Source organism: Cervus canadensis, chromosome 32, assembly GCF_019320065.1.
Source record: "Cervus canadensis isolate Bull #8, Minnesota chromosome 32, ASM1932006v1, whole genome shotgun sequence".
NCBI classification, from domain to species: Eukaryota; Metazoa; Chordata; class Mammalia; order Artiodactyla; family Cervidae; genus Cervus; species Cervus canadensis.
The window spans coordinates 20708306-20720683 of record NC_057417.1 but is presented as its reverse complement, the minus strand read 5'-3'; the positions used below and the strand labels follow the sequence as shown (position 1 = coordinate 20720683).

Genomic DNA, 12378 nt, shown 5'->3' with positions numbered 1-12378 from the left:
AGGGACACAGGTTGCCACAAATCCCTCCTGGCTGTACTGGTCCCCTCAACCCAAATGCTTGCTGCTGCGACTTATTTCAACTAAGCCGTTTTTCTCGTCTGTAGATGTTCCATCTCCAAGTGTGGCCGGGCAGCCCCTGCTCCCACCCCACAACCCAGGCATCCAAGCCCCCTTCGTGGGTCTGAGTCCCAACAAAGGCAGGCCCCAGGGGACCAGCAGCCACCAAATCAGAGCTCAGGCTTTCTGGGAGCGGCAGGCGGAGCCCCTGCGAGATGCAGGGTGGCCAGAAATCCGGAGCCCCTCACTGGCATCTCGGTTCCCCCGAGAACCAGCTCCCACTGGAGACGGAGAGAGGGGCGCCATCTCCGCCACCTCCCGGCTGCCCTGTCCTCTTTTTTTTCCCAGGCTGTGGGAGGCAAAGGGTTAAATCCCATAGAGCTGATGCTCTGACTCCAGGCTAGAGGGGCCCGGGAAGCTGGGGTCACTTCCTGCTCCGTCCCAGTCACCCTGAACTGGTCCCCGGGTCCTCAGCTTGGGATCACCCCTTGAGAAGGACCCTAGAGTCCTCGGCATCTAGCCCGCCCCCCGAGGCAGGGCATTCAAGGGGTTAAGTCCCCTGGGGCTGGATCCTGCCTTCCGGCTTTTCCCAGACCCCAGAGCCGTGAGTGGGGGACGCCTGGGTTCCCGGGGGGGTGGCCCGGAGGGCCCGGGACGGCCGCCGGGGAACAATGGGGCGCGGGAGGACGGGGACCCGGGCCCGGGCGTGAGCCCCCTCCCCCGCCCCCCGGCCGCCCGGGGTAGGGGTGGGGGCCGGGCAGGGGCCGCGAGGGCCGAGGATTCTGGGAAGAGCGCGAGGGTCTGGCTGTGGGGGAGGGGACGGCGTGAGCATTCTGGGAAGAGGGAATTCGGCCCGGCGGGCCGGGGGCTGGGGCGCCGCGGGGGAGCCGGGAATCCTGGGTGCCCCCGGGGGGCGGGGGAGGGGAGGATCCCGGGCTCGGGGTTGGAGAAAGGAAGGAGGGTCGCGGGGACCGGTTGGAGCTGAAATCCAGGGTCTGGGCCGGTGCGGGCGTGGGGGGACCGGGGCCAGGGTGGCTGCATTCCCGCAGCTGCCTCCATGTCAGGGTCACCCTGGGCCGCTCTCCACACCTCTCTGGGAGGCAGCCTCCTCTTCTGCCCTCCCTCTCCCTTCGCAGTGGGGCTGGCCTGAGGTCGAGGCCCGTGCAGGCCCGAGCACCTCTCACCTCCCTCGGCCCCCACTTTCCTGCTCCATGTCGGCCTTGTCCTTAACCCTTTCCCTTCTACCCCGGACCGCTGAGTTTGAATTTCTCCAGAGACGATCAAGGTACATGAGTGGTCACCTGTCCTCAGCAAACACAGCAGGCCTCTTCAAAATAGGCAGGCAGCCCCCAGCTTGGCAGAGGTTCTGGCTGCCACCTCCCCGCAGACACTTACGGATGGGGGTGGGGGATTCTCAGAGCCTAAGAAGCTGCAGAGATGAAGAAATTCATTTACTTCCTAAAATCTAACTCCTGTCTCTCCTGGGTTCAGCTAGCTCCTGCTTCAGTTTGGTTACCACCCAGCAGCCTCCTCTGGGGTCCTTGCACATGGCCACCCAAAGCCCAGGCCCCAACAGGGTCTCTCTTAAGGGTCTAAATGTTGTGGGGAGTTCTCCTCGCACTTAGCTCCTGTGGCCCTGTTCCCTCATCCTGGAATCTTATCACCGTTTTGGGAGTGACAGCTGCCTGTGTTTCACTCTGAGCTCCTGTTCTTCTGCTGCCATCCTCTCCAAAGCACTGGACCAGAGAGGTTCTCTAGGAGCAAGGGGCATCTCATTCATTCATCCAGAATTTACCGAACACCTAGTACGTGTTAGGGATGGGGTACAGCAGCAACAAAAGAGAAAATGGATTAGAATAAGGGATGCCAGGATGGAACCATAGTGGAAGGCTTCAGCAGGGAGTGTTCTGTTTCTTGTTCAGAGCTCCAGGTTGTCAGGATCCAACCCCTTCTTTCATAGCCAGGGAAACCTTCTGGTCCCAGGAATTTCTCCAGCCCGTTCCCATGGCCAGCAGGCTCTGACTGAGCTGTCTTTCCCCATCTGCCCACGTTTGTGAGTTTCACATGACTTTCAAGGTCATCTGCCTCTCTTAGAGGCCAGGACATGCCAGACACAGAATCTTGCATTCCTGGTCTTAGCTCTGCCACTTCCCAGCCTGTGACCTTGAAATCTCACTGGGCATTGGTTTCCTAATCAGGAAAATGGACAACGTGATTCCTGGGTCTCTTCACAGGACTTGAGGGTGAGATGATGAGGACCACATGGCAGGCACTGTGTCTGCCGTCACATGCCAGTTGGTCTGCACGCATTCATCCTGTCTCTTTTCCTTTCCATTTCCCTCTCAAAGTAGTTTCTGCAGAAGCCCCTGATGGCTTAAATTGCCCCCTCTCCCTACCTCTAGCCCGAGCTTCCTCTTTCTTTCTGTGCTTAGATAACGGGAAAGTGCTCCAGTCTTTTGGAATGCCCTGTCTGTCCCCTCAGGGAAATCAGGGTGGTTTTTACTTTTTTTTTTTAACTCTTTAAGTGTTCCAGCTAGTCTTGGTTCTCTGTGGGGCTCATAAGCAAAGTTTATTGGTCCCAATTAGCAGCCCCATTAAGGAGGAAAATTAGAGTCTTAATGAGCTTCCTCTGATTAACAAAATAACAGGTTTCCCAGCCTCTGGGCATCCGAGGGGTGGGGTGAGAGCCTCCTTTTCTGTGGGCGTCAGATGCTTCTTCAGCCCCCAGTCTGGGTTCAAAGGGTTATGACTGACGAGCTTTTAATTACACTCTTAAATTCACCTACTTGCTTAGTGGTGATCTTCAGCTCTGGAGCAGAACGCAGGCGTTCGTTCAGGGGGAGGGGGTCGCAGTGAGAACTGAGGCGCAGAAAAATGGGGAGGTAGGAGACTGCAGTTCAAATCAGGAAGAATAAGGGCTGGGGATGGGGCAGATGAGGGAGTGGGGCTGGGGGAGTCAAGGCAGGCTGGAGCTCAGCTCCCTGCAGCGTGTTCTCTCCCTGCCCCACCATCACCCCCAGGGTCCCTGGAGCACTGGACAGCCCTGAGTTCCGGGATGGAACCTGAGACAGCGCTCTGGGGCCCAGATCTGCAGGATCCTGGACAGAGCCCCGACGATGCTCACCCAGGTGAGGGACACAAGAAGGGACGGCGGTCCTGAGGAGAGAGTGGCCCCATTCAGGGAGGGGCGCAGGCTCTGGGAGAAACCCTGGGGGGGAGGGAAGTGAGGCCTGCCCCGGGTTCTGAAAGGAGATGGGGTCTGGAGACTCCCTTTCTCTCTGTAGGTGCAGAGAGTGGGAACGAAGAGGAGAGCGCTCAGCAGGAAAGTTCTGGGGAGGAGGTCATCTTGGGAGATCCAGATCAGAGCCCAGAATTCAAGGACCCATCAGAGATGCCCCTGGAGACACCCTCCCAGGATGCCTCTGGCCCCCAGGATGCCCCAGCCCCGCTGGGTCACCCCAGCCCCTCGGACCACCAGACCCCTCTGGACGCCCCCACCCCCGAGGTAGTCCCGACCCCGTCAGACTGGACCAAGGCCTGTGAGGCCAGTTGGCAGTGGGGGACTCTGACCACCTGGAACAGCCCCCCGGTGGTCCCGGCCAGCGAGCCCAGCCTGCGGGAGCTGGTGCAAGGCCGCCCGGCCGGCGCCGAGAAGCCCTACATTTGCAACGAGTGCGGCAAGAGCTTCAGCCAGTGGTCCAAGCTGCTGCGGCACCAGCGCATCCACACGGGCGAGCGGCCCAACACCTGCTCCGAGTGCGGGAAGAGCTTCACGCAGAGCTCCCACCTGGTGCAACACCAGCGCACGCACACGGGCGAGAAGCCCTACAAGTGCCCGGACTGCGGCAAGTGCTTCAGCTGGAGCTCCAATCTGGTGCAGCACCAGCGCACGCACACGGGCGAGAAGCCCTACAAGTGTACGGAGTGTGAAAAGGCCTTCACCCAGAGCACCAACCTCATCAAGCACCAGCGCTCGCACACGGGCGAGAAGCCCTACAAGTGTGGCGAGTGCCGGCGGGCCTTCTACCGCAGCTCGGACCTCATCCAGCACCAGGCCACCCACACGGGCGAGAAGCCCTACAAGTGCCCCGAGTGCGGCAAGCGCTTCGGCCAGAACCACAACCTCCTCAAGCACCAGAAGATCCACGCCGGCGAGAAGCCCTACCGCTGCACGGAGTGCGGCAAGAGCTTCATCCAGAGCTCGGAGCTCACCCAGCACCAGCGCACGCACACGGGCGAGAAGCCCTACGAATGCCTGGAGTGCGGCAAGAGCTTCGGCCACAGCTCCACGCTCATCAAGCACCAGCGGACTCACCTGCGCGAGGACCCCTTCAAGTGCCCGGTGTGCGGCAAGACCTTCACGCTGAGCGCCACGCTGCTGCGGCACCAGCGCACACACACGGGCGAGCGGCCCTACAAGTGCCCCGAGTGCGGCAAGAGCTTCAGCGTCAGCTCCAACCTCATCAACCACCAGCGCATCCACCGCGGCGAGCGGCCGTACATCTGTGCCGACTGCGGCAAGAGCTTCATCATGAGCTCCACCCTCATCCGCCACCAGCGCATCCACACGGGCGAGAAGCCTTATAAGTGCTCCGACTGCGGCAAGAGCTTCATCCGCAGCTCACACCTGATCCAGCACCGGCGCACGCACACGGGCGAGAAGCCCTACAAGTGCCCCGAGTGCGGCAAGAGCTTCAGCCAGAGCTCCAACCTCATCACGCACGTGCGCACGCACATGGATGAGAACCTCTTTGTGTGCTCCGACTGCGGGAAGGCCTTCTTGGAGGCGCACGAGCTGGAGCAGCACCGGGTGATCCACGAGAGGGGCAAGACCCCGGCCCGAAGAGCTCAGGGTGACGGCCTCCTGGGGCTAGGGGACCCTGCCCTGCTGACCCCACCCCCCGGAGCCAAACCCCACAAGTGTCTGGTCTGCGGGAAGGGGTTCAACGACGAGGGCATCTTCATGCAGCATCAGAGGATCCATATTGGCGAAAACCCCTACAAAAATTCGGACGGCCTTCCCGCCCACCCCGCCGCCAAGCCGCCTCAGTTCCGATCCTCCAGGCTCCCTTTTGGAGGGAATTCCTTTCCCGGTGCTGCGGAGGGCAGAGCTGATCCGCCCGGACAGCCCTTTAAAATGCCCGACGGGCAGGAGAGCTTCAGCCACAGGCTGGGGCTGCCCTCCTCCAAATCCTACATCTGTTCGCACTGTGGCGAGAGCTTTCTGGATCGCTCGGTGCTCCTCCAGCATCAGGTCACCCACGGCAGCGAAAAGCCCTTTCTCTTTCCCGATTATCGGATTGGCCTTGGGGAAGGGGCGGGGCCCAGTCCCTTTCTCAGTGGAAAGCCCTTTAAATGCCCTGAATGCAAAAAAAGCTTTGCCCTCAGCTCAGAGCTGCTGCTGCACCAGAAAGTCCATGCCCGCGGGAAAGCCCAGAAGAGTCCAGAGCTGGGGAAGAGCTCCTCCGTCCTCTTGGAGCACCTCAGGAGCCCCCTGGGGGCCAGACCCTACAGCTGCTCAGATTGTGGGGCCTCCTTCCTGGATCGCCTGGCTCTCATCCGGCACCAGGAGACCCATACCCGAGAAAAGTCCCCCACACCCGAGGACCCCCTCCCAGAGCCAGCCACCCTGTCCACAAGCCAGGAAGGTGAGGGAGAGGCCCCCGCACCCACAGAGAGCAGCAGCCATGAGGAAGGGGGAAGCCCCAAAACCAGCTTGGAAGAAAAGCCCTATTTGTGCCCCGAGTGTGGAGACGGCTTCACAGAAGTCTCAGCCCTCCTCCTCCACAGGAGCTGCCACCCTGGGGTCACCCTGTGAACAGGGTCTGGAGACCAGAGGCCTCTCCCTCCTGAGAGGAACACTGGGTCTCCCCAAAAGTTATGTGGGAAAAGGAGGAAAACCCTATCAGATTGTAGAGAAGCAGAGGATAAAGAATTGTGGGTTAAAGTAGTGCTTTTACATCAGTGATGAATAATCCTTTAAAATTGTTGGTGGGAACCACTTATAAGGCAGTAGAGAAAAACTGTTGGGTTAGAAACCCTATAAATATGTAGGAAAAAAAAAAGCCCTTTAAGTCTGTAGCAGAAAAACCCTATAAACCATAGTGGATAAAAGCCCTATTAATTGTAGGAAGAGGTCCCAATATGTCTCTAGACAACCCTATAAAACTGTATCAAAAACCTAGTGAAACTATAGGGTCGGGGAAGCACAGGGAATCCGACAATGGCGTCGACTTGGGATGAGGGACCCTTAGAAGGTGTAGAAGGACCTCCTATGAACTCACTCCACAGTGTTCTCTCCCCCAAGAGTATGGGAGGGAGCCCGTCTGTCAGAGCCAGGGACAAGGACACCGAGGAAAATGCTGGGCTGGGGGAGGAGCATGGGAATGAGGAGGAACCCTCCGATTCCCCAGGGGAAAAATGACCCAGGAACTAGGAAGAGAAGGTCCAGTTCAAGGCACTGGGGGTTCCGTGGGGAACAAGGGCAGTCTTAGATGACTGTGTGTGAGAGAGGAAGAGGCCCATGGAACTCCTCATCAGAAAGAACCCCAAAAATGGGGAAGAAAAAAACACGTCCAGCCTGTTTAAAGGCCAAAGTTTGGGGTGCATAAAAGCTTTAAGTGTAAGGAGACTAGGAAACCACCACAAAAATTAAGAGGGAAGAGTAGGGTGATTTGTTAGAGTGCTTTGAGGAAAGCGAACCAAGGTGGATAAGCTGTTGAGATGGAACCCAACAAACCCCAGGCTGCCCAGTCCTCCCTGTTTCAGAAGCTTGTCAAACTGCAAGTACAAGCAGCTCCTAGCTCAGGCCACCAGAGTTCCCCGCACCCCCGAGCCAGGCAGGACTCCCCTCTCCCCAGCACAGCTGGGGAATGTCTTTGCTGCAAGGCCTCCAGGGATGGAGGGTCCCTCCTGCCACATTCTCAGGTCTCACTGTCGGGAGGCTTCTCCTGCAATCTAACTGCCACCAGTCCTGAGGCTGTGGCAGCCCGTTTCCTTACATTCTGTCCTCAGAGAGGGAAAAGCCTTGCTAGTCGACCTCCAAAGAATAAAGCCCTTCAGAGACACGAGGTCTGTGTGTGGTCAAATCCTGGCCAGACTTCTCTTAAGTGAAGAGCACCACCTTTGATTCTCTGGCAACAAGGGACAGCAGAATGGACAGAATCAAGAGCCTGGATTAGCCAGCAACCTGACTTTTAACCTCATTCTCATCTGAGCTGTTAGCAAGGCTGCAAGAGGACGAGCCAGCAAGAGGACACGTAGTGATGGGTGTCCAGATGCCCCACAGACTGGACCGCGGGTCCCTGAAGAGTACGTGGAGACCTCACCACCTTCCTCACCCGGGTACCTGGAGCACTCTGAGGTTGCAGCAGCCCAGCCCAATTGTGGTCTTGGAAAGAAGACAGTCCACCCACTTGGCTTCTCTCCTCCTTAGCCAGAAACCTTCAGAGGGAGACAGAATGATGAGAAACACACTCCCTGGCCAGGCCCATCTCCTGTCCTCACACACCATGTACAGTGACATACTTTCATTAACCCTGCCAAACCTGCCCCCATGGCGGGGAATGAGACTGTTGTCCTCTGAAATGGTTGAAGAGCAAAAACTCGTGAAACATCCATATCAAAAACCCCACCCCTTAACCCCAGAAACCCTTACAGGAGGACAGGACTCCCTGTCCAGAGCTGGGTCCAGAGGAAGTGCCCACTGACACCATGCTGGCCCCAGTAACACGCTGTGGTACAAGTAGAACTGAGATTCCAGGTGGGGAGTCATGTCCCTGGAGAGGGTGACCCGGCTTCTTACAAACCTGTGGAAGAGACCTCTGATTCCATTACCTAAAAGTTCAAAAGGTGAAAGTCCTTCACCCTTCGTCTGTCCTGTTCCCAAAGGGATGACCCTCAAATTCAAAGACTGAAATCTAGAACACTGTAGGAGGAAAAGCCTAGGCCTGCTGGGGAGAAGGAAAAGGCAGGTCTTGGGGGACTATGAGAAGACCCTGATCAATATCTGCATAAAGCCCCACCCACCCAAGTGCCAGGTCAGAAAGCACCACCAGGAGGGGAGAAGGACCCTGCCTGCCTCTACTGACAGCATGGACCAGGAGGTGTCCCTCTGAGACTGAGGAAGAGGAGACCATTCTCCAAGCAGGTTGTTTTTTTTTTTTTTCCCTCTAAGATGGCAGCAGAAAGAAAATTCAGTTGTAGAGACAAACCCCTTGTAAAACTAGAAGCAGATCCTCTTGGAAATAGGCCTGAGGAATCAGTCTCCAGAAGGGCCCGGGAGAGCAGCTTTTGGGGCTCAGGGCCCATCCGGGGGGAAGATGGGTGGTCAAGGCTGACTGAGGACCTATTGAGGACTAGGGTGTAGCATACATAGTAGAATGCTCGCATGTCATAGGGTGAGGGCCAGGGGTCTTGGCTGTGGTACTGAACGGATGATGTGGACACAATTAGTTGGGGTCTGGGGTTTCATAGCAAGAAAGGGGGCAGAGTCAGAGACCTTTGGGGTGTGACCTGTTCTCTGTTGCCCACCTCCCCAAACTCCTTTAGCCAGCTGCTTTCCTCCCAGAGCGAGCTACATCTTGGGAAGAACTAAGCAGGGAGCAGGCTGGGGGAGGCGGCAGCGTCGAGTCCTTCTGACCAGCTCAGGCCAAGGCCCAGGGGATTGTGGCACTTTCCCACCGGAAGTGAGTCGGGAAGGCAGAGTGAAGCCAAACCCTCCTGTCCAACTCCACGCAAGCCTGACTCTTTAGACAGGCCCTCCTGGAGGAGCGCAACACAGGGTCACAGCGTCATTGGTGAAAGTAGAAGGGAGAGTAGAAACTGATCTGAGCTTAGGGTGAAACTTGAAACTGCTATGGATATGGAGGTCAGAAGGGAGCCCGGGAGAACTTGCCGTGAATCCTGAATGGCGGGGAAGCTCGAAACCATCACAACCAAGAGGTGGGGTTCCATCACACCTGCCCCTCAGGTGAGCAGCCCCGACTCTTTTGCCACCACTCATCTGACTTGTCCCCTTGGAGTGAAGAAAGGCCCCACTTTTGAGTATTGTGTGTCAATAGCAGTGTTGTGTCAGCGGTGGTCATGTTGATTAGTTGAAGAGAATAAAGGGAATAAGATTTCCCAGGTGTTTTCTATCTTCTCTTTGAAGCTCAGAGCAAGCTGAGAGAGTCCGTTCTCTGCCAGGGCAGGGTCCACATGTAACTCAAAAGCTCAGCCCAGCCCTATTCTCAGAGGCCGGAAATCTCCATCCGGTGCTTGCTGGTGGGAGCCTGAGGGTTTACAGCTTTAAAATCTATCCTCTTGGGAGACAGAGAGGAGGAATGTGCTGAGAAGGTGGCAGAGCCAAGCAGCACAACATGCTGACTTCTGGTGGCAGCCGGCTGACTCGCACTGGGCTGGCTCAGGGCCAGCTCTGCTGCCCCAGGGAGCCCTCTCTGGCCACGACACCCACACCCTCTGCAGACTGCCACGAGGCACAGCACCCAAGATCTAGTTCCAGAAGCTGGCAGCCGCCACCCCTGGTTCTCCTGGGTTCTGGACTGGGCCCAGCCCTTCCTCTGGACCAGAGCCTCCTAGACCCTGAGGAGAGGTGGGTGGAGACCTGGCTTGTCCTCTCACTCTCAGGATGTAGCCTGTGAGCCCCCAACGTGTGGAGAGGCTGGGAGGCTAACAGAAGGCTGCCTAAGATCTACTGCAAGGTGGTGAGGGAAACCAGAATGACCAGGAGCAAGCTCTGTGTACAACCAAGCCTTTCCTCCCCCACTGCTGGGCCTGCCCGGGCCTGGCCTGGGCTCCACACTGTCTGGGTCAGGTGGGGATGCGCTGCTGAATCCTCCTTGCCAGCTTGCCTCAACACTATCTCCTGGGTCTAGACCTTGCCCTGGTCCGAGTGGCTGCTTGAAGCAGCTGTAACCCAGGGCCTGCCTCTGCCCCAGTCTGCTGGGGGTCTCCTGACCCAGCCAGGAAGCTGTCTCCACACCTTCCCTTTGTCTCTGTAACCCCAACTCCCAAGGCAGGCTCAATTGTCTCTTCTTTCCCTTCTCCATCTGGAAAGCAAGGGGTGGGGAAGAGGGAATTGCATTTCATAAAGAAGCAAGTAATGAAGACTTCTATATTTCCTGGAGACACTGAGGTCCATCAGCACAGGAGTCCTCTGTAAAATGAGGGGACTCCAGAGGAAGAACAGACACTGGAGCCCATTGATTCCTTTTTTTAAAGTACTTATTGGGTGGCACTGGGTCTTAGTTGCAGCAGGTAAACTCTTCGTTGTGGCATGTGGGATCTAGTTCCCTGACCAGGGATTGAACCTGAGCCCCCTGCCTTGGGAGTGCGGAGTCTTAGCCACTGGACCACCAGCAAGTTCCCCATTGGTTCTTACTTAGCAGAAGGGGTTGGATCCAGGCATAGTACCTGCCACAGCAGAGGGGCAGGAAACTGGCTAGAGGCAGTGACCTGAAGGATGAGGGCTGCAGGAACAGGAAATAGGAAGTGTCCAGGTCAGGGCGTGGGGTGGGAGCTAGAAAATGCATGACAGGTGTCAGCTTAAGAGCATAGTGGGGTGGGAACTGAGAAAAGGCAAGAGAGCAGAGACTGGACTGTGGGGTACCTTGTTGGAGTAACTTGGGGATAAGGACACCATTGGGGGAAAGGGGAATTAAGGAGAGTGACATGATCTTACCCCTATCCTCCCACTCTGGCCATGAATGGTGGCAATTTGGTAAATGATATGAGGAACACCAGCAGAGTATAGCACCAGAGAGCCCCAGGGAAGTGTTATTTATTTAAATCAAGTTTCAAAGAGCCTTGCTCTTTTTTAGATGTAAACATTTAATGTGTGTCAACTCAGTCACCTCTAACTCTTTGCAACCCCATGGACTGTAGCTCACCAGGTTCCTCTGTCCATGGAATTCTCCAGGCAATACTGGAGTGGGTAGCCATTCCCTTCTCCACCAAGGGAATTTTTAAGAAGAGTCATTGAAATCAAATGCACCACTGGAACCTGTGGCCAATCTCACTGAAACCTGGCTAAAACAGGTACCTTTGCCACTACGGCCAACATCTGCTCACCCACACAGGCCAGCCAAGAGCCCGGGGTATCAGAGACACTGAGTTTACTGGTGCTTGGAAGGGATCAAGCACACTGCGGGGGAAGGGCCTGCCCAGCTCCTCCAGCAGATCTTCCTGGTATTGGGCAGGCTCATCTGAAAATCAACATTTGTGAAGAACTTACTGTTCCTCCTGCAGCATGAGTGCAGCTCTTCCCACAAATTTTGGGATTTTTATCTCACTCCCTTGGGCGCAAGCTTGAGAAAGTGGTTTGGTGTCTATTAAGCATGAAGACTCGGAGTTTTTAGACCCCCCCTGGATATGGAGACTGCTTAGGAGAGATATTTGGGGAAGTGACGTAGTCACTTGGATTTGGTAAGGAGCCCACGTGGAGGTGACTCCTGGGAAAGAGTATCCAGCTCACAGAGGATTGGCTGACCTCGACCTGTTCCAGGGCGCAGCGCTCCTTTATGAGCCAGACGGCATCTCTATGATGCAATATGCTGCGTTTTTTTCCCCCACCCTGGCCACCACTGCCCGGGCCCGCGGACACTTCCTCGGCGGCCCGATGCCATCCCCCGCCGTGGCTCGTGCCTCGGCGAGCGCGCCCACCACCGGCAGCCCTGCACCGGAAGTCAATGTAGCCCGCGTCTCCGTCTCGGGTCCGACCTGGACCAGCCGCTGCGGCCCTGCTGAAACCTCAGGCGCCAGGTGGAGCCCAAAGGCTGACAAGGCCGCGAGCCCCAGCGAAGGTGCGACTCCTGATAAGGCCGCGGGGTCGCGCAAGGGGGTAACTGCTGACACACCGGCGGCCGCTCCCGTGGCCATGTCTCCAGTTCCAGCTCCAGCGTCAACACCCAGCCTGGTCATCACCGTCCCGAGCGCGAGCCCCAGCACAGCCTCGGTGAAGGGTCCAGCTGCGGACCCGACAGCAAACTGAACCCACAAGCGCCGCTAGACACGCTTCCCGAGAACGTGGCCAGAGGACGGTGCAAGTCCCAATGAAGGAAGTCACCCGCTGAGGTGTCCTGTCTGTCCATCCGAAGGGAAAGGGTGGGCGAAGCCGCTGGGGAGACATGGCCCAGACTGAGTGTACAGTCTCAGCTCTCCTCCGAGGACCTGCCACCAGGTGAAAACATGGGACTACATTTCCCAGGATGCAGCTTGGGGCTCCCGGCTTCCCTGCGGCCAACGATCGCGGGCGCGGGGGGGGGGGGGGGGCGTGGCGTGGCAAGCCGGAGCTGCCGAGATCTAGGGAGTGACGGCTCTTCC

The 12378-nt window shown here is 57.4% G+C and overlaps 1 protein-coding gene across 4 annotated transcripts; it reads left to right on the top strand.

Moving 5' to 3' along the window:
• The first annotated feature begins 426 nt into the window (after positions 1-426).
• Positions 427-9179, top strand: ZNF629 (zinc finger protein 629). Of its 4 annotated transcripts, XM_043455579.1 has the most exons (4): positions 428-661; positions 1549-1862; positions 3078-3185; positions 3342-9179. In XM_043455579.1, exons 3-4 carry the CDS (start codon positions 3113-3115, stop codon positions 5873-5875), a joined length of 2607 nt encoding a protein of 868 aa, XP_043311514.1. In that variant the 5' UTR covers positions 428-661; positions 1549-1862; positions 3078-3112; the 3' UTR covers positions 5876-9179. The 4 variants fall into 4 exon arrangements, with proteins under 4 accessions (XP_043311516.1, XP_043311514.1, XP_043311513.1 ...); XM_043455581.1 differs by lacking the exon at positions 1549-1862 and having other exon boundaries at positions 427-1342; XM_043455578.1 differs by having other exon boundaries at positions 428-1862.
• Positions 9180-12378: the final 3199 nt, after the last annotated feature.

Excerpts from the sequence above, each read along its gene's own strand:
- ZNF629 (XM_043455581.1), top strand. The coding sequence starts at position 3,113 with ATGGAACCTGAGACAGCGCTCTGGGGCCCAGATCTGCAGGATCCTGGA. Across the intron at positions 3,186-3,341 it reads CCCCGACGATGCTCACCCAG|GTGCAGAGAGTGGGAACGAA; the intron begins GTGAGGGACACA and ends TTCTCTCTGTAG.